This window comes from Nesoenas mayeri, assembly GCF_963082525.1.
Source record: "Nesoenas mayeri genome assembly, chromosome: 2".
In the NCBI taxonomy this organism is placed as follows: Eukaryota; Metazoa; Chordata; class Aves; order Columbiformes; family Columbidae; genus Nesoenas; species Nesoenas mayeri.
In genome coordinates this window covers 76333190-76352876 of record NC_137543.1, presented here as the reverse complement: position 1 = coordinate 76352876, position 19687 = coordinate 76333190, and the positions used below count along the sequence as shown (strand labels likewise).

General features: G+C 39.8%; 1 protein-coding gene across 1 annotated transcript in view; it reads left to right on the top strand.

Annotated features, from left to right (window-relative positions):
• Positions 1 to 430: 430 nt before the first annotated feature.
• Positions 431 to 19687, top strand: part of SEMA5A (semaphorin 5A) — a gene marked incomplete at both ends in the record, with an annotated part of 321097 nt that continues 301840 nt past the window's right edge. Inside the window, 3 exon segments of the mRNA XM_080340350.1 lie at positions 431 to 502; positions 504 to 734; positions 737 to 772. Of these exon segments, the coding sequence (XP_080196476.1) occupies positions 431 to 502; positions 504 to 734; positions 737 to 772 (339 nt within the window).

The window sequence follows — 19687 nt, the reverse complement described above, 5'->3', positions numbered from 1 at the left end:
GCAGCCTCTGACGCCGGGCTCTCCTTCGCCTCCTGTACCTGCTGCGCCCCGGCTTCGGCGCCGCCTCCCCTGACCCACTCAGCGGGGAGACGCGGAGCCTCGGGCACTGTTCAGGAGCGCCGCGCCCTCCCGTCCCGCGGGAGCCTCTGCGGACCCCGGCATCCGCCGAGCTACCCCTCGCCCGCTGCCTCAGTCCCTCCTCCCTTCTCGCTGTCGCAGCTCGCCAGCATTTGTTGTGCTTAGTTGTAGTGGCGCTGGCTCAGAAACGATCGCGAGGAGAAGCCTCCGGTCATGCTTTTTGGGCTGCGGTAAGTAAAGGGAAAATAGATAAAAGCAATAAAATTAAAACAAACAAAAACCCAATCACAAACATCTCAACCAGTTGCAACTTCTCGGCTGGCCCGGAGGGGGGAGCGCGGGGGAAGGGGGAATGCGAGATCACCCTAGCCCGGGGCAGAGTCGGCTGCGGGTTGCGCGGCGACCCGCGCATCGCCGGGGACTGACGGGCGGCCGCCGCAGCCGCCTCGGCTGCCGCTGCTCCGCCCCCGCGGCGGGGCGCTGGGTCCGGCGGGCGGGCGGGCGCGGGGGGCGAGGCGTGCGGCTGCCTCGCCGCAAACTTGGTGGGAGCGATCGGAGCGCGGGCGGCTCAGCGGTGCTGCGCGGGGCGAGACTCCGACCATGGCGGCGTGAGGCGGCAGCGCCGCGCCGGGGAGCGGGGCATCAGCGCGGCGGCGGCGCCCGCCTGCGCCGTGCAGCCCTACGGCGCCTCCAGGTAACCCCCTCTCGGTCCCTCTCCCCACCTCGCGGTGATCGGGCTGAGAGCGGCGGGGCTGCTGGAGTGGCACGGGGATAGCGCGTCCCTGGCCGCTTCCTCCGTCCCCAGGGCCGCCTCCCGGGGGCTCCAAGGGGCTGCACTCCCGGCTCTGCCGGGGTGTCCAGGGGGGCGACGAGGCTGGCCGGGGTCCCGGCCGCCGCAGCGGCAGGGTGCCGGCAGGGGGAGCTGGGAGCGAAGCGGAGCGGCGCTGCTGCTGGGGACCGGTGACGGGGAGTGTGGCCGGCGGCAGGAACCCGGCTCGGGCATTGCCTGGCTCCACCCCCGAAAGTCCACCGAGCCTTTCAAATGGGCGGTCGTTCTGCCCGAAGACAGCGCTGTTTGTTCGGGAAAAGAAAATCCATCCAGGCAGGCAGCCGTATCTCCAACGGGGCTGAAACCCAAACTGTTCCCTCCGGCGCTCCGCGCAGCGGAAGCCCCCGCACTCGCGGGAGGGTTTTCTCGCCCAGGAGCACAAGGTGTGTTGCGGTCTCTGAGCCCCGGCTGCGGGGAGAGCAGCCGGTGGCTCCGAAACGTTTTTGTGGGGTTTTGTTACACTTCGGCAAGTGAAGTTTGCTCCGCGGCTTCTTCTGGTACGAGCAAACGAGAAGCGGCGTGGAGGGCACCGGCAGTTGTCTGAGGAACGTGGAAGATTCGGTGGGATGTTCTTGTAGTACAAGTGTGTGTTTCTTGGCGCTGTTACTTAACTGGACTGGCTTCGGTCTCTAGTGTAACCGTATTTTGTCATTTTCTGAAGAGCTGACTTTGAGTTACTGTTCTGCAACGACGCAGAAGGAAATACCTTGGTCTGTTGTATTAATCCATCGTTTTGTGAGGATTGCTTACCAGATTAATGACAACTATTAGGGTTTGTTGTGTCACTCAAAATGCTAAGTATGCATGTTAGATTTACAGAACGATTATCTACCCAGGATTATTCCTGAGGGGCAGCAGGGATAGGGGGAGCTTTCAGTGCTATCCATTCCTTCAGCAAACCTGACTATTGGCAGGAGAGGTCGGTGCATGCATGCACACGCACTCTTGGGAAGATGGTTAGAATTTGCAAGATTACAGCTGAGAAAAACATCCTGAAACTGAAACCTGTTGTTAAAGTTATTGTAATAGCGTGCTCCAGCAGACCTAAGGTAGCTTATTTGAAGACCGTATTTTCTGAAAGCTAACTGCTCTTAGTTTGAATTTTTGTGTGAAAGGCAGGTATGCTGCTAGCCCAGATAGAGCGCTATAAAAATAGATATTTTAAAAATAATTGAAATTGCACTCAAATCTTAGTTGTAGCAGTTTCAGTGTCTTCTGGTTGTTATGTGAGTAACACTGACTCAGTCTGGCAAAGTTAGACTTACTAAGGATTGTTGAACTTGGTGATGTCATATATATGATGTCAAACAAAAGTGTCTCAAAAGGCTGAGGTATGGCCTCAGGTACAGTGCTCTGTCTAGTGAGAGAGTTTGTTAGACTTCTGTATTTTGTGCTGTGTTTCCACCTTCTTCTCCAGCAGGTACTGATAATCTAACTTTATTACATTTACTAATGGATTCATCTCATTTTCTCATTTTAATGCTGAACAGCTGTGAGGAGTCCTGCTGAGATCTGAGACTTTGCTCTGGAGGGTGGCAGTTTACTTTCCTGTTTGAGAGGTTGTTTTGAACTAAGTAATGTAAACACTTGTTTTTAAGTTGTACTACTTGTTCCTTAGGATGTTGTAACTTTTGTTTTGATTGAGAAAGCTGAAGGCGTTAATATCTGTAGTGTCTTATTTCTTTTAATGTTTAACTAGTGCTGTTTTCTTAAAATACTTCCAGGTAGTAGGAGTGCTCATGCACTTTGTAATGAACCATAAACTTTGGTTATATCAGGTTTTTTTTGTACTCATTTCCTGTTGGGCAGAGATGCAAGGGGTGGTAATTATGTATTTTTTGCTGTTTTCAGAACAAAAAGTGTGGTGTTGGTGTGTTTTTTGTGTGAGGTGGGTTTTTTGTTTTAGTTTGGGGTTTTTTTTGTGTGTGTGTGTGTGTGTATGTTTTTTTTCCCAGTTACTTGGGGAAACCACATGGATTCTAACTTCTGGTGATGTAGTCTTATACAAATACAGGATTTTCACTGAATGAAATTCATTACTTTCCAGTGAGTAAACTGTATGTTACAAGCCATAAACTGCAGAAATACAACATGAGCCTCCTGTGAACTTCAGTTTATGTGTTAGAGGTTGTGTGAAGGAATTAAGCCATGGGAGCAGCTGAGCTCGAGGGATGGGCAGGAACAGACCCCTTTCTGCACTCTGGTCTGCAAGGGCTGTATCACTCAGAGTGTTGGCTGTGGGTTATTTCTATGCTGTAGGACACGTAAGTGGATAGTTGATAGTACTATCAGTTGATAGTAGGTGTGTACTACCAGCACTATCGGTTGATAGCGGGAGGGAGGGGGTGTGTAATCCAATACCGTTAACATAAAGCAGTATCTAGTAATTAGTTAATATGTTGCTATGACTGACTTCTGAATATCAATGATATATAATTTAGCTTTAGATTTAACATCTGGTTTATAAAATTTTGCTATGATCTTGATGTTTGGTAATATATGTTCTAAAGTTACTACAGCTCCTGAGACAAATTGTTATTGCTGCTGTCTTAATTATAGGAAACAGCACCAAGGAACTTCTCATTTTCTGTAACATCACTTTATGGAAATGTTTAATGGGAGTTCTTGTCAGTGCCGAGTTCTCCAAATTACTGTTAATCAGTCAATTTCTTTTCATTATCATCCTTTTAGCCTCTTCAGCATGTGTATACGTTCCTCATCGGAAACAGTTTTAAGTTACAGACTATACATTTGCTCTCTCCAAATGTTTTTCGAAAAGCTGCAACTCATTCAAAAGGAGGAGTTGTTTTTGTCAAACACTATAAACGTTCTTCTGACTGACCCTTTGGAGATGTGTTTGTCAACTATTCTCGGTAGGCTACTTTTAATTTCCAGGCTGCGGCATTGCAGCTGTGACCTGTGAAAGGCAGGTGGCAGTCTGCTATCTACGATTCTTAACAGAAACCTGGGGAATGTCACAGCTGGAACTGTGCAATTGAGGTACAGTTTGCTGTTAAATCTGTTGTTGTTGAAAGAGCAAATTGTTTCTAAAGAAGGCTGGGGATTTTCTTTTAGCTTGCTTCATAAACGTGTCCAACTATTTGTTTAAGAAATTTGCCATGTTGAGTGTAAGTATAGCACATTTACATAACATTTCTCAAGAAGGTAGCAAATGCAAACCAAGTCACTGACCCCAAAACTGCAGTCTAATTAGTGTATTGTTCTTCATTTTTTGCTAGAATGTATATTCCAAAGTATAAAGCTTGTAAATATCTTGCCATTTAGTGGATTTATTCATGCATCTAGTCTCAGTTGTGTCTCACCTACGGTATGCTGATGCAATCCAATTGTCTGCTGTGTAAATCAGCTCTTTATCTCCATACTCATTATTTTTGTATAAATATATTAATAAAGTGAATCTCTGTTTGGGGACCTTTTAGGAAGAAATCCATGCTTGTATCCCAGTGTATACTGGAAAGTTGAGCAACTTCACAGAGGAGCTGATATTCATCAGTGATAGTAGCAGAAAGGTGGGATTGGTATGAAGTCTGCACTGAGGCCTTAAGAATGCTTAATGTAAGTTAACTCTAAGGCTTCTGTAGCTAGAGAGAGAGTACTATAATAATTTTGTGCCTTGTCCTTCTGACCCACAGCTACTTTGTTTATATTTATTGCTGGTGAACTCTACGGACAAAGGTATGTGAATGAATATTTGTGTTGTGGTTTTAAAAATGTTTAGGCTATTGTTCTGTGCTGTGTTTTCTCCGGCATAAAGTCCCTCCAGAAATTCCTGCTGCCTTTTTTTTGTGTGTGTGTTTTTCATAATCTGGATCATCTCAGTGACCTGGTTTCAAAGGAAGCCCACTAACGTTTGCACTGGCAATTCCCTCTAGTTAAGAAGTGTACCCTAGGAGCACTGCTGAAATGGATTTGGTATGGGAGAAGATACATGGGGTGAACCCCTTTCAGTTGACCTTGTCCGATAGAACTGAAATTTCTGAGTACTGGAGGAAAATTGCCAGTTACAGGAGGAATGGTTGTGTGTATTGCCTTGTTTCTTTCAAAGTATAGCAAAATTTTAGGTTTCCTTTACTAAGACAGAGTCAAAGTTGGAGACTGTGAAAAGGGAGTGTCCATGGTTAGTGGGCTGGTATGTTCCTTTATTGTGGTTCAGTTGTTGATAGCTTCTTCTCTTTCCTTTCTTATTCCAAACTTGCACTAAGGTTATATGGTTGTTTTATTATATTTTATCGTGAAAACCAGCACATGTGTATTGTAATTTTTATCTAGCTTCTCTTGCTCCAGTGCATGCTTTTCCTTGCGCCTCTTTAAACCTAAGCAATGATATTGAAATACTTGGTAAGAATGTCTAGGAGAGAGTAAGTACTCTAAAGTGCTACTAGCATTTGGTGATATATTACCCAGTACTGCAACACAGGGCTCTTAGTTTAGCCAAAAGATGGTATTTAGCTTTGGAAGGGAATAGAAATGACGGTTTCCTGATAGTGCCTTTCAAGCCATATCAGCTTAGAGTAAGCCAAGAGTCTGAACCATTAGCATTATGAACTAGCTGCGGTACTGAAATAGCTGAAGGTGATGTTGGTAGTATTGTTGTCTCTTGTACCTGTTTCTGACACTGTAAAGCCACTTTCTGACTCTCACTTGATAAAATACTTCAAAAACGGTCACCCAGAACCTCCCTTTTAACTCCTGTCCTTTGACAAAAGTTTCTCTTTGTGACCTGAAAACCACTGGGTGCTGTGTTCCCTGAAGACAGGCAGATATAGGTGCAGAATGCTGTGCCAGCTGGGGAATGTTGTGGTTTGGTGTCCTACTTGGCAATTCCTATGTCTTTATGTCACTCATTTGTCTACGAGGTCCTTTTAGTTGCACTAATGTAACTCTTCACATGGAGCCACACCATGAACAGTATTAGGGAAGATCCTCTTGAAAACACTTTTTCTCTTTGAAGTACCCTTGGCCACTGGTGTCACCCTTAGGCACTGGTCCCACCATGTAACTTCAGGTATGCAATGAGTATTATTAGGTGAGGAAGGAGGGGAAAAGAGGATTGTGTGTGCTGATAGAAATTCTGATTAGTCCCTCAACAATGAAATTTACGAATGCCAGAAGAGCTCTGGTGGATTTTTGCCCCAGTGGTTTGAAGTGTGTTCATATAGTTTATTATGTTAGTTTTGTAAGAAGCCATGGGCTCCCTTTTGGGGCTTGCAAATGGACTGAGGTGTAGACGTATGTCTGTCTTCACCAGCAGCCTAAACTCATCCACTGAGAAACCTGAGAGGAAACATCTTATTGTGTTGCCCTTGAGTATGTCTGGAAGTGGGGAAATTCAGGGTAATAACCTGTTAAAAACTGGAGCTCAGTCTTCCAGATCTTGTCTGTCAGACCTTACTCTATTGAAAAATGATAATGGATTCTGGTACATGCTGTTGGAATTGATAGCACAAAATGATATAACTGTTCTGAACAGCTACATTGATTTGACAAAAGCGTGAGTTCATGCATACAGATCTAGAGACCTGTGAAAGGTAAAGAAGTTGGTGATGTGGGGCAAAAGGCTTCCCTTGATGGATGTGGGTAGGAATCCTAAAATGTTGCTACCGCAGGCCCTGGAGACTTGTTGAAGAAATGTAGTTCTGTGGTAAAACTTGGCCAGAGTCTACAGACTCAGCTGAATTGCCCAAGAATATTGCAAGATTCTCAAATTTAATACTTTTGCTTTCCCAAGTGCATAGTATTAGACTCCTTACCTGAAGCATTAGATAGGCCTTCATTATTGAACACAAACCAGTGCAGCCTGGGCATCATCCTTTAACTGCTGGTAACTGAAAAAGGGGAGCTAGCAACAGCACCAGAAAGAGAGATCTGGGCTCCACATAGGAATCACTGTTATTTTTGCAGTTGTTGTCCATTGTTCTAAATTAAATTAGTGGTCTAGGTGGAGGGACTTGTTTACTTCCTTCAGTATCCTTTCCATAAGTGAGTTTGCAACTAGATTTTATTAGAAAATTCTGGTTTTGCTTTCTTATCTGTAACTAGCTGGGAAAATTATTTTTCAAATTTATTTAATCTGAAGGCCAACAAGATCAGTATCAGGGTTTAAAGAAAAATAGTCTTGAACTAGAGGTAAACACCTCATTCTGATATTTGACTTGACTCTTTATATTTGTCTCTCAAACCTGAAGTCATAAAGTGCTCTTAAAGTAACTTGAACAAATGGGTTATTTTCCTTTAAGTACCCATATGGATGCATTGCCTGCAATGGGCTATCTACCTTTCAGCAAAACACGTTAATCTTTTTATAGGATGACTGTTGACAAAGCTTGTCCTTCAACATCAGCTGTAGAGATGCTGCGTTGGATATTTTTTCAAGAAGGATAAAGAAAAAAAGTTCTAGTGTGTTGCAGAGGCATATTGCAAATACTTTAATAAAAGCAAATATAAGAATTATATCCCTTCCAAAATAGGGATTTCCATTTGTGTACAAGGAACAATTCATGTGTTTAACTTATCTTTTTTATTCTACTGTGATTATTTTGTAGAAATCAGGCCTGACTTGTAATTGGTGTGTTTATTATTTTTGTAGATGTAGCATTTTTTTTTTCCTGATGCTATCATCAACTTTGATGTTTTTATAAGCCCCAAACTGCTAGCAATGCCAACACTGGAAATCTTGAAAATGGCATTTGATTTGAGCAGTGCGGTTGACACCACTCTTGTTCCTATCTCTGCTGACACCTTCAAAGATTCATCTGTTGCCATAGATCACATCTAAATAACTCGATTACAAATAAAACCTGAGGATCTAGAGATTTTTGTTTTCAACCAGCAGACCTAGTTTACTTTATGCTGAGTCAGCTGCTTGTCTCCCCTTGCCACTTTCTGCATTGTGGGAAGCGTTGCTTTCTGGCACACTTGAGTCCCTTATTTCCTTCTTGCTTTGATGACTAAAACATTCTAAGCCTTATAAGAAATTATGTATAATAAATATTGAATGTTCTTGCTTCCACATAGACAAATATTTTCTACAAATTAATCTTCATATGAAGAACAGTATTTCTGCGAGTATATTAATATCTATAGATAGTTGATAACTGGGATGCATGATCTTCAAAAAAACCCAACTGTCTGGCTGTTCCTGACTATCATTCATGTTTTCTTTTAGGTACTTTTAATCTGACCCTGCTCCTCCAAATATTAAGAGGAAAAAACAACAACAACAACAACAACAAAAAACTTTTGACTTTATGATAGCATCTGGGTTGACTTCCATCATTGTATAACTAGTCCTACAAGCATTAGGCTTATGTGAACTGGAGTGCTTATGGGAGCCTTACTTTTATAACCAAGTCATAAGGATTTGAGTTAACAAGACTTAGTATTATATTGTTCAGGTTTACATGTCATGCTGTGACTGAAAAGAGTTTGAGATTGCTCTTGTAGGCAGCTAACCAGGGAGGAAGTGATGAGCAGGCCTAGCTGATAATCTTTTCAGCCTTAGTGATGGCAACTGGTATATAAGCTATTGGTATGTTCTTCTGAAATATTGTTTCATTTAGCTGCTTTTTGCAGCAATAGTTTCCAAGATATTATCACAATTTAAACAGTATTTAGGGTGATAACTGTACTCCTTATCCTTTGGTCCCAGGAGCTCATCCCCAGAAAAAGCTGTTCATCAATTTTCCAGTATCTCTTTTCATGGTGATGGACTTGGCTGTTCAAAAATGAGTGGAAATCCAGCATCCCTGCCCTAAGGCCCCTACAGTTGGTGTCTCAGTTCACACAGAGAAGTCCATACTTGTCTATGTGGTATGATCACTCCCAGTGAGTTCTACTATAGCTCAGCACATGAAGTGAAGGACGTGAGTCATTCTGTGCAGAACCATTGAAATGATGAGATTTCGTGTGCCTTATGCACTGTGGCGTGAAGTAAGCTGGAGACGCTTGTGAAACGCCTTCCTCTAGAGATTCTGCTGACTAGAAGTTGCTTGTATCCTGCAGACAATGTGTTTGGTTTGCTTGAGGTTCTGAAACATCAAAGAAAGTCAAGCACAAGGCACTTGTATAGTTAAACTAGAGCATTGATAGAGACTTTGGTAATGTGTGAAAAATGTATTAGAATTAAATCTAGGTGTTGAAAGACAAAGGTCATTTAAAGAATAACTAATGTGTAGGAATTGTTGAGTGGTGCTTAGTGACCAAAATTGTTCTGGTTACATGACTGGATCACGGTAATGTTCCCTCCTGACAATAAAACCTATGTATAATTTAAAAGCTTTATATTAATTATAAAATGTATCTGTGATACATTTAATTTTTTTTTTTTAAGAAATGTTTGCAAATAGTATTTATAAACTTTTCCTGGTTTACTGTATGCATGGTCAAAATTAACTTCCAGTTCCCACATTTATTTATTTGTTTGTTTGTTGTTTTGTTTATTTATGGGGGGGGGGGGGGGGGGGCTGTGCGCATGTGCATATCTCTCTATACACACATGCACATAGATTCACACATGCATTTTTACAGTCTGTTCCAGTTTGTCAAACAGTAGGACTGGCTAGATCATGTGTTACTTTTGTTTAGCCAAAATGCTGCTGTAGCATCCCAGACAAACAAAACGATAGTGGAGAGACAGAGAAGCCTTTCTGCAGGGAAGAACTTAATCAGCTTCAGTCCAGTGGTTAGTGCACAAAACCATGCCAGAAGACAAAGTGAATTGAAATAGAGATCAGGACACTGTTATGGTAGTTGATAGTTTTATTTTGAGCTCTGAAGAGCTCATCTCTTTGAAGAGCAAAGAAATGTTGGCATCAAATATTGATTATGTGTAGTATCTAAAATTCATAAACTTCTTAACATTCTGGCAAGCTGGACTTCAGGAAAGAATGGAGCAACTTTGTTTGAGAGTGAAAAAAACAATAAAAGAACTGTAATTTAAATTAATCCTTCATGATGACTATAGTGAGATGTTTTTAAGGCAAAGGTCATGATGTGATTTGACTGGATTCAGAAGATGAAACTGAATCAGCAGAATTGGTAAATTATCAGATTATATTAATTTAGATGGACTAGTAACATGGACAAGATAATTTGACTACAAGAATAAGAAAGTGCACAGAAGTTTGAGGTTTTGATATGCTTTTCTGAGAGCTGATGAGCAATTTCTAAGTACAAGTGTTTCTCCATAGTTTGCCTATGGTTTGATGGTATATATTGCTGTGCACTCTTACTGCAGGCTGTGATTAAATCCTTGTATTGTGTAAGATTTCAGTAGAGTTGTTATGTTTTAGTTTTGAAATTCTTTAGGTTATTTCCCCATCTATTCCCTCAGGCTGCAACTGTAGTTCCAAAAGTGGGATCAAAAGGTACACATATGGTAATATGCCGCTTTTTGTAGGGTTCTTATTTAAAGCGTAGTTTGTTTAATAGTAACGAAGAGGCTGGAATATTGAAGGCTGACATTAACACTGCTTCATGGTCCAAACAAATTTGGAAAGAAATGTTCTACAGGGTTTGTTATCTGCCTTTTGGTATAGCAATGCTAAAGAAATTAGCTCTTATACTCCATTGGATTGCTTTTTTCTCTGTGTAGATTTTAAGGCCAAAAAGAGCTAAACAACCAGAATATCCCTGGCTTTATGGTTTAATAACTTGACTTAATTCTGCTAGATCTGTCATGTGTGGGACGATACCTAAGGTATAAGGCAGGCCAGGATACACCTACATTCTGCTAAAAGATAATATATTTATAAAGGCAATGAACAAATGATTCTCCAGATTCTCAAGTTATTCTTTCATGCATATATAAATAAAAAGGTCTGAATGGTAGTGCTGGTGTAGTTTGCTGATCTGTCTCCAACTAATCCATCAAGGATGAGAGCCTGTTGGGAGTTTTTTATCTAGGTGGAATTACTCTTTTCTGCTTTCCTTCTCTACTAAGTCAACCAAGATGGTATCCCAGCAGGTAAAATTATTTCTGTGAGCAAGTCTTGCACAAGCTCAGCCTTGAATTAGACATGAGAAGGTGTGCTGAGTGTCATGTTGCCTCTGTCACATCTAAGACATATAGGTCACCTTTCCAGCATTCCCATAGCCTGGACTGTGTATACTGCAGTTGCTGGACTCTGGGCAAGCAGGGGTGCTTGGGCTGGCAGGAGCCTGCTGGCATCCACATGGCTGTTTTTTGTCCTGGTGTTTCATGTCCTGAAGCTCAGTATAGAGAAGAGCAGCTGCTACTCTGTGGGATGGTGGTTTTATTTTATTTGCTTATTTTTTTATGCCTCATTCAAGGAGTCAACATAATGAGGGAGGTAGCAGGCAAGAAGGGAGAAACAGCTGGTAGATATAAGAGGTGGGAGAGGATGTTTTGGATGAGTGGGAATGGAAAGCTTCAGAGGAAAGCAGATCTCATGTGTCATAGGAGAACAATGTTGTGGAAGCTAGGAGACTGGATATGGTCAACTGCAAAATTGTGAAGGCTTTCTTCCTTCTCTCTGCCACTACACACCTGGCACCCCACCTGGGCTCACAGCATTACGCTCTTCAGCTTGCCTTGGCTCTTTATGGGATCTGACTCCTTTTGGACTACATCTAGAAACAAGGTTCCAGCTAACATTATCTTTTGCTGCTGTGGCACTTTGGTACTTAGAGGTATACAATTAGCTAATGGAATGCTTAACATACTGTTTCTCACACATACAACTGCATGAAACTTGATGGTTATGTTAATGTAAATAATTGGCAGGCAGAAGGGGTTGCTATATAACATGAATTACAGAAACTGAATCTCAAGTTGAAAAACTGGGTCAGGATAACTGGAGTAATGTCACCAGCTCTGAGGGTGGACACTCTTTCATTTGTGTGCTGAAGGTTTGTGGATCTACAGGGCCTTCAGCTGTTCTCCAGGTATGAACTTTCCATGCAGCTTGTTTGTTATTTGCTTCATGTTTCTTCTGTGAATTATGGTGTGCTTTGCAGTAGAACTCTACTATGGATGATATGATACTATGGACATGTTATGGAGATAAACAAGTTAATTTTTCAAACTTATAAAGTGCACACTGAGTGCAGGCTTTTATTTATGGATGTCTTTGCTTATCTCTTTTGAGTTCCAGAAGTAAGGTTGAAATTACAACAGCCCTGGTTTAACTCTCTTAGGGGGATCTTTGGTTCAGTGTGGTTCCTTCATAACCCAGAGCCAGACTCTTTATTCTCCACCTTATTTTCCCTTTTTTTTTTTTTAAAAAAAAAAAAAAAAAAAACACATACAAAAAAAACAAACAAACAAAAAAAACCCAAACAAAAACCAAACCCCTGACAAAATAACCCAAACAAACAAATAAAAACCATGATGTTTTTTACTAAAGCAATCAAAAAGCCAATCCTCTCGGTTGTCTGAGAACTTATGATCAGCAGAAAACCTATGAAGTCTTATGACTCAGTCTGGTGTGGGAGCACAGTTCAAATAGGTTGGAATAGCATGGTGGACTTCTACCTGAGTTCCATTAATTATGGCAAATACGGAACACAAAATGTTTGCTTAAATTATCTGTAATACCAAGTGTAATTGGAGATATTAGTAAGAATTTCAGTATAGCTTTTTTATTCCACACATCCAGACCTTTTTTCCCCTGTGTCTTTAAATATCCCCTTGAAAATCTTTCAAAGGTAGTTTTATTAACTTAACGTAGTGCAGATGTCGCTAGCTGTGAGGAGTAAGTCACAATGACTTGTGTTGTGTCAAAAATATCATTAAGAACCTTAGAACAAAGGGAGCAATTAATGAGCAGCCTTCACTATGAACAAATGTCAGAGACTCCTCCAGGGCTAAGCTGTTTCTGTGCCATATTCATTAACTGCTCTTTTGAACAAAGTTGGTGTTGATGACTGGGTTTAATTAAGCATACCTGAGAAAATCCACAAAAACAGATCAGAAGTATTAGAATGAAAAATTTGTCTTTAATAAATAAAGATTTTTTTTCCTTCTCAGGGGGGTTTTATGCTTCATGTAACTGTTTCTGGCTGACATTTCCCCCTAACTATTGGGATTGTCTTCATTGGAGATTTTGGCAGAAGATATATCTTATTGTTTGCTTCAGGATGCATGCCAAATACCATGCTCACATTTAAATCTCTATGATTAAAGATGTGTTAAAATCTGTCATGATGGAAGACAGCTCTCAGAGCAGTCTCATTCTACCTGTTGAAATGTGGCAGGTAAGGGAAGATGTGCATGTGAGCAGAAAGGTCAATTGCTAAAGCTCATTCCAAACTTGCTGACCCTGTACTTTGGTTAAAAATATCTCCTTGGGAAAACTAAACAGCAGATCTGTAGTATAAACTCTTATGTAAAACTCGATTGTCCATTGTACTCAGTGACTTTTAGGTCTAAGTTGACTTGATGATCATGGTCCTCAACATCTACGTTATTATGTGGAATATAATAATATGTTTATTACTATGTTTGTATGTTACACTTTTTATTCTATTTTGCCAGTTAGTAAGACAGAGGCAGGTGTGGTCAGTATAGTCTAGATGCCTGGAATAGTCTGTCTAGAAAATGAAGGCTATTTCTGAATGATTTTTCTGTGCATTGAACTGAAAGTTGCAATCATATATGTAAAATACTGTTATTTTGGGTTTTGATGAGAAAAGACTTTAGAGGAGGACTGAAGGCTAATATACACCACAGCTGACCTCTTCTAATTATACTGTGTCCAGGTATTTATTTTGGTTTTATTAATAGGTTCTATTGTGTAAAGTCAGTCAGAATATGAAGAAGAGTTTTGTGAAAGAACTTTGTAGTAGTATGCAATTTTGAGCCAAGTTGTAACAGGAAGCTTTAATAGCCTTACAGTACCACCTTAGAAGTAGAGATGTGCCATTGGAAGGACATGTCAGAACTTAGCAAAAATAACATATGCTATTGTGGCATTCATCCAGAAATCTAAAATTAGCATTGTATCTTGGGTATGATACTGTAGGTGGTCAAAGGCACTAAATAGTATTCAGCACCCTCTGTTATTCAAGCTGGTCTTAACATATTTATTTTAAATACATTATAGTTCTATGCAAAGCTGACTTACTGTTATTACTGTTGTTCCTCATATGGCATCAAAATGTGCAATGTGTTTCACAGGTATTAAAACAATGTCTTGGCCAGAAATGTTTAACATGGCCCTATGTGAATGGAAGTCAGTGGCACAATTCCAGCTGACTTCAGCTGGGAGTATAAGTAGATCCTGACTTATTTCTGATAATATATAATATATAAACACATGGTTAGTTGGTGGGATTGAGAGTAATTTATTTCACGTTACACTGTTTTACATGTAGTATTCCAGGAGAGTTTGGCCAAATAAGCTTGAGGAAAAGTGCTCTCCCCTGTGTTAGGGGAATGTGAAGCTTGAGGAAAAACAGAACTTGGCTATTATGGTTTGATTAATTGCTTGAATACTTATGCAAGTTACAGTAGGTTCTGATTAGTCATATGAGGAAAGACTGTATTGACTTTTACTTTCCATTATCCTGCACCCTGCTGCCCCTTTCTTTAAAAGTAGAGGGACACAGGCTTTTTAAGGACTGTGTGCAGGAGGTGTCTTTAAAACCCCTTGGGATGACCTGTAGGAATAAGATAGGATTCTTTTATGACTTATTTATTGAGTCTAGGTGTTACGTCTTGTTTTTGTTTACAGAGAGTGGTAAAAAGAGCAAGTGTTTCTCTCACTTTGTCATATGCTCTCAATATATATGTGTGTGTGTGTGTGGAGAGGGATGTGAGAGAGAAAACAGAACTGTGTGTAGATGTAAATATTCTCTTAGAGGACAAACATCTAGGGAAAAAATGTGTTCTTTATTTGTTATATTTTAATTACACATGACCATAATTTTTTAAAATTCAGAGTATATTAATAAATTTTTTTGAGATTATCACTGAAGAGACTGGTTTCTGGCTCTTAAAAACATGATCTTTGAATAAGGTAAGAGACTTCCATTCCATGTTTTCAGATTTGTGTGCAGGTCTTTATTGTTTTGTTCACACTTTTTTAAAAGCATGGATGCTTATAATTCTTTGTCATATTGGATAATTGTGAGCATTTTAACAGCTTCTTGGGAGACAAAAAAATTTCTTCATCCTTAATTAAAATGATGTCTAGTATTTTCATTTAGTATCACTTCTAAGAGATTAGGTAGTGCTGGTATTAAGAGGTTGAGTTTTTAGATATAACATTCATTGCTACAGCAAAGAGAGAGCTATTCACACATACGGAATTGGTGATAAAACAGGTACAGTGGGTAAGATGGAATTGTAATTTGTCCAAAGATTCATGACAGAGGTTTTTTCTGTTTATTTGCCATAGCAGGTTAGTGTCAAGCATCAAAATAGTGATGGGATTCGAGATACACTTGTGCTTTGATAGCTGAAGGGGGGGGAAAAACACATGTGAAACCTTTAGTAAAGATATTTTTAAGTGATTGCATTTGTTCTTTCTCCTGATGTTATGAGACAGTTTTTAAGAAGGTGGGTCTTCATGGAAGTGTTCTATTTTCTCTCTTTTCTGCCTTCAGGAAGCAGCCCTCAGGGAAGGGGAAGTGATTTGGAAGTGTAATGGTAGCCAGCACCTGTACAGTAGCTTACCCTTTCCACCCCATGTTAAAGGGGCGAGCTATAACAACTTTCTTAGTTCCTCTTCATCTATGAAATAGTAATTTTTCGAATGTTTTGTGTCTTTATGGAAATTGAAGTGCTGCTTCTCAGTAAACCTAAATCCAGTGGCCTAAGCATGTTTGGATTTTTATTTTAGTTATACATCTTAGCTATTTTGGAATACTAAATAAGTGGTTTAAGGAAGAAAAGTAGGCTTTTGCCCACTGAAATGAACCTGACCTTAACATGCCTGTAGTAAGGTATGTGTGCGTGTTTCTTTTTCTTCACCTGCAGGAAAGTAGTAAATGCTAGCACCAAAAAGAACGTTCTAAGAAAGTATAAAGTACAGGATGAATTTTGAGAAAGCTGCATACTGTGTCTTGGGATCTAGTGAAGTTATAGTTATTATCTTAGCATGATACCTATAATAAAGACATATAAATAAAGAAATAACGTATAATAGATTTAAAAAAATTAAGGACTATAATGCCCTTCTGTCTAGGGAGAAATTAATTTGTACATGCTTTGTACGACCTTTTGTAAAGCAGTTCACACTGCTTCAATGGAAGGTGCTATGTAGGTGAATAGGTCAGTTATATCCAAGTTCAGTGAACTTCTTTTTTGTTTTTAAAGTAAGCACTTAAGAGCTACTGAAATAAGTAACTACGTTTTTCCTATGGATAAACAACATTTAATGCAATTCCTTGTATTCCTTAAACACGTGTTCATTTAAGCATAAGCAAAACAGTGCTGGGTGCGCAGGGGATTCACTCTGCCCAACACGCACACTTTTAACAATAAGAAGTGCGCTTAAATACAGTATGGTATTACATATTCATAATGACCCCAGAAATGCCTATACATATTCATGACCTTTCCCACTTTTTATTAAAATGAGTCTCAGATAACCATTTACATATTCCCCTCCTTGACCCTCCCCTGTTGCGCCTGCGCAGTGTCACTTGGTGAATTTGAGGAAGGGTCTTTAGGGGTCTTTGGATGAAGGCTCCTTCAGCTTCGTCACAGTGGACTTTTTACGTTTGGCTCATTAGGAGGAACTGGCTGGAACCCAAGCTACCAAACCGACTGAAACCAGACTGGTGCCCCTTTTTGCTGTAAATCTTGGCTATCTTCTCTCCTCAAGGTTGCAGCTGGTGCTGTAAAACTTCTTATCTCGGCATTTAATGAAGTCGTGCTTTTTTTAGCACAATTAGTTACATATAGCTCTAAACTAGATATTAATAATGTGGTTTAAAATGTTAGCTTGTTAGTAGGCCCTTATTATATAGTTGCTTAACCCTTAAAATGTTAGTTCCCTCTATCAATATAACTTCCTAAACAAGTTTCATAACTTTTTACATAGAACTTAACCACCTTTCCCTTTTCCAAGTTCAGAATCCGTGCCTCATTTGGTTATACCTGTAAACATTAAACATCTTAGGACGAATCACAACTGCATTTTTCATACTACTAATACTTCAATAAAGAAAGAAATCCTGATGGTGTTCTAGGGTTTACGTGGACAGTAACGTAAATAGATAAAAAACACATTTAAAATAGGAGAATTCAGATGAGTTTTGGTTTCTTCAGTATTTCTTTTTTAGAAAGTTCTGATGGTTTTCTAAGACTTGTTTACAAAAAAAATCAACAATGACAAAAAACATCAAAACAACACCACTTTCCCCCCCCTGCCTCCGCTCCTAGAAAATAAGCAATTTAATGCCTGTTTCAAAAACAGCTATTGTGCTGGCCTAGCTGGAGGGCTGGTGAAAACTCCTGAAGACAGAGCTTGTTTCTGGACTCTTTCTTTCCTCTACCCCTTAGGTCCTTTGCTTCTCAGTACAAGTGCCCTACAGGAGTGAAGCGTTCGTGATTCATCTCTGTGAACCAACCACATCCATGGCTGGGATGGTCCATCTCTGTTCATAAAAAGGATTTAAACTTCACAGAAAGAAATTATTCCCATATTGTTGTTAGTTTTAACACTAATTTTAGACAAGGTTGCTTTATATATGAGAAAAAAAATCCTCCATCTTGCTTGTTTAGGTGACAACTGTAGCCTTACATAAGAAGTAGAAAACATGACTAGTTCTTTCTGATGTGACATTTGAGGACAGATTGATAAACAGCTTGAATGACATTTGAAAATGCAAGATGTTGTAAGAACTGGCTGCCTTAGCTAAATGTAAACACTGCTGGGAGAAAAGGAAGCTTTTATTTAAAAAAGAAAAATTGTGGAGAAGTTAAGAGCAAGCTATGCTTTAAGCTATTTTCTTGTATGATTAACACCTGGACTGTTCAGAAAACAACATGTCTTTCTGCTTTTATAATTTCAGGGTGTTATTGACTGAGCAGTCGGATGCTTTTTTACTTTATCTGCTGCCTTACTGAGTTCTTTGCCATCTCCTGACTCTGTTAGGAAGCTAAAATTGGAATTTTAGCTATCAGACATACAAATCATTAACAACACTTATTGACTTCTAAACACTCTTCCGTTATCTTGATGCTGTCAGATCACTGTTAGCCACTTTCCACAACACATTATTGAAAACAATGAAATTTCTTAACTTTTGTGGACAGGTAACAGACTGGAGAAGATTTTTATCTGAGAAAACATCAATCAAGATGAAGCTATAAGAAGCTGCATCCGCTAGCGGTAAGAACAGCTTCAACAAAGGAATCTCTGCTAAAAACTCTGTGTGCCTCTTCTGCTTTGTCCTTTGTGTTAAACCAAGAGACATTTTACTGAGGTCGACTAAGAAAGTTGTAATGGAAGTGACACAGAAATCCATTAATGCTGACTTCAGATTTTTAGATTTCAATATCTATAGCTTCATTGCATGGTGAAGTTCAGGTTTTATGGTAACAGTTAATGGTCTGGTTTTGATTCTTGAAATTTGATTTATGTATGAACGCCCTTCAAAAGAATAGGTGCTCAATGGCAAACTGCTTCAGGGTAAGGAAGTAAGAAGAATTAAATGCAGCTTTAAAGTAGTGGTCCGATTTGTCAAAAAACATTCCCCATAAAGAGGGATAATATCCTGTCATACTAAGAAATGAAGAAAAAGTAAAGAGTAGATAATTAAAATTGAAAAGCAAAGACTCCTTTTAATAAACCGAAGAGCAGGACACAAAAGCTAAAAAAGAAGCATAGTGTAAAAATGTAAACTCTTTTTGTAGTACATTAGTGAGTCAGTTTAACTTCCTTATATTTCACTTTGTATGTGGAATCAAAACAACATACAGATACATGTTGCCGGAAATATTATTTTTCCTTAGAAACCTGCAAGTTTCTTTGCCTGTTAAATACAGTGAGGGAGTTGGTAAATTGATAGATTAGAGAGAAGTAAGTTAAAGAGAGATGTAGATGGTTACAATTATTTCATATTGACTTTTACAGTCTGGGGATGGTAAGTTCTCCTATGTTTCAGAGTACAAGTTGTGAAACTTGAGGCTGGTGACGAAAAGCTGCTTTCTTAAACTGTTTAATAGTATCATCTGGAACAAACCTTTGGCCTTTTTGGTACAGATTAAATCTGTTTTGGGGATGAGAGAACTGAGTCCTTCGTTTTTACTCCCTTTAAGTTAGGTATTGATAAACAAAACAAAATATTGGCTCTATGTTCTAAGCTTTGGTTTTGTTTGTTTGGTTTTTTTTTCAACTTTATATGCTTTTGGTTTCATAGATCATCCCTCCTCAGTAAATGTACAGAGGACAAATCTTCTACTTTGATGTCATGTGCCAGCAGACACTGGGAGATTAAAATGCTCATCAGATCTCTGTATGTGGATTGTATTATTCTGTATTGATCCAGAAACTGTATTTATATATATACTTTCTGGATGCTGATTGTGTTATGCTGCCAAAGAAAAATAATCCTCCCTGCCATCTATTGTGTTTTGTTGAATTTAAGCAGGTTTTCTGCAGTTTCTATCAGGTTACAATACTGCAGGTACATGTAGAATAGTTGCTAAAAATCTGTGTGAGAAAGATGAAAGGTGGGTTGAGATGAGTGCTCATGAAGTAGTATGGTGTTAGGAGATGGGTTTGGAGTGAGTTCAGAGGAAAGAGGCCGATCAGGATGTGTGGGAAACAGATAACGTTATTCTCG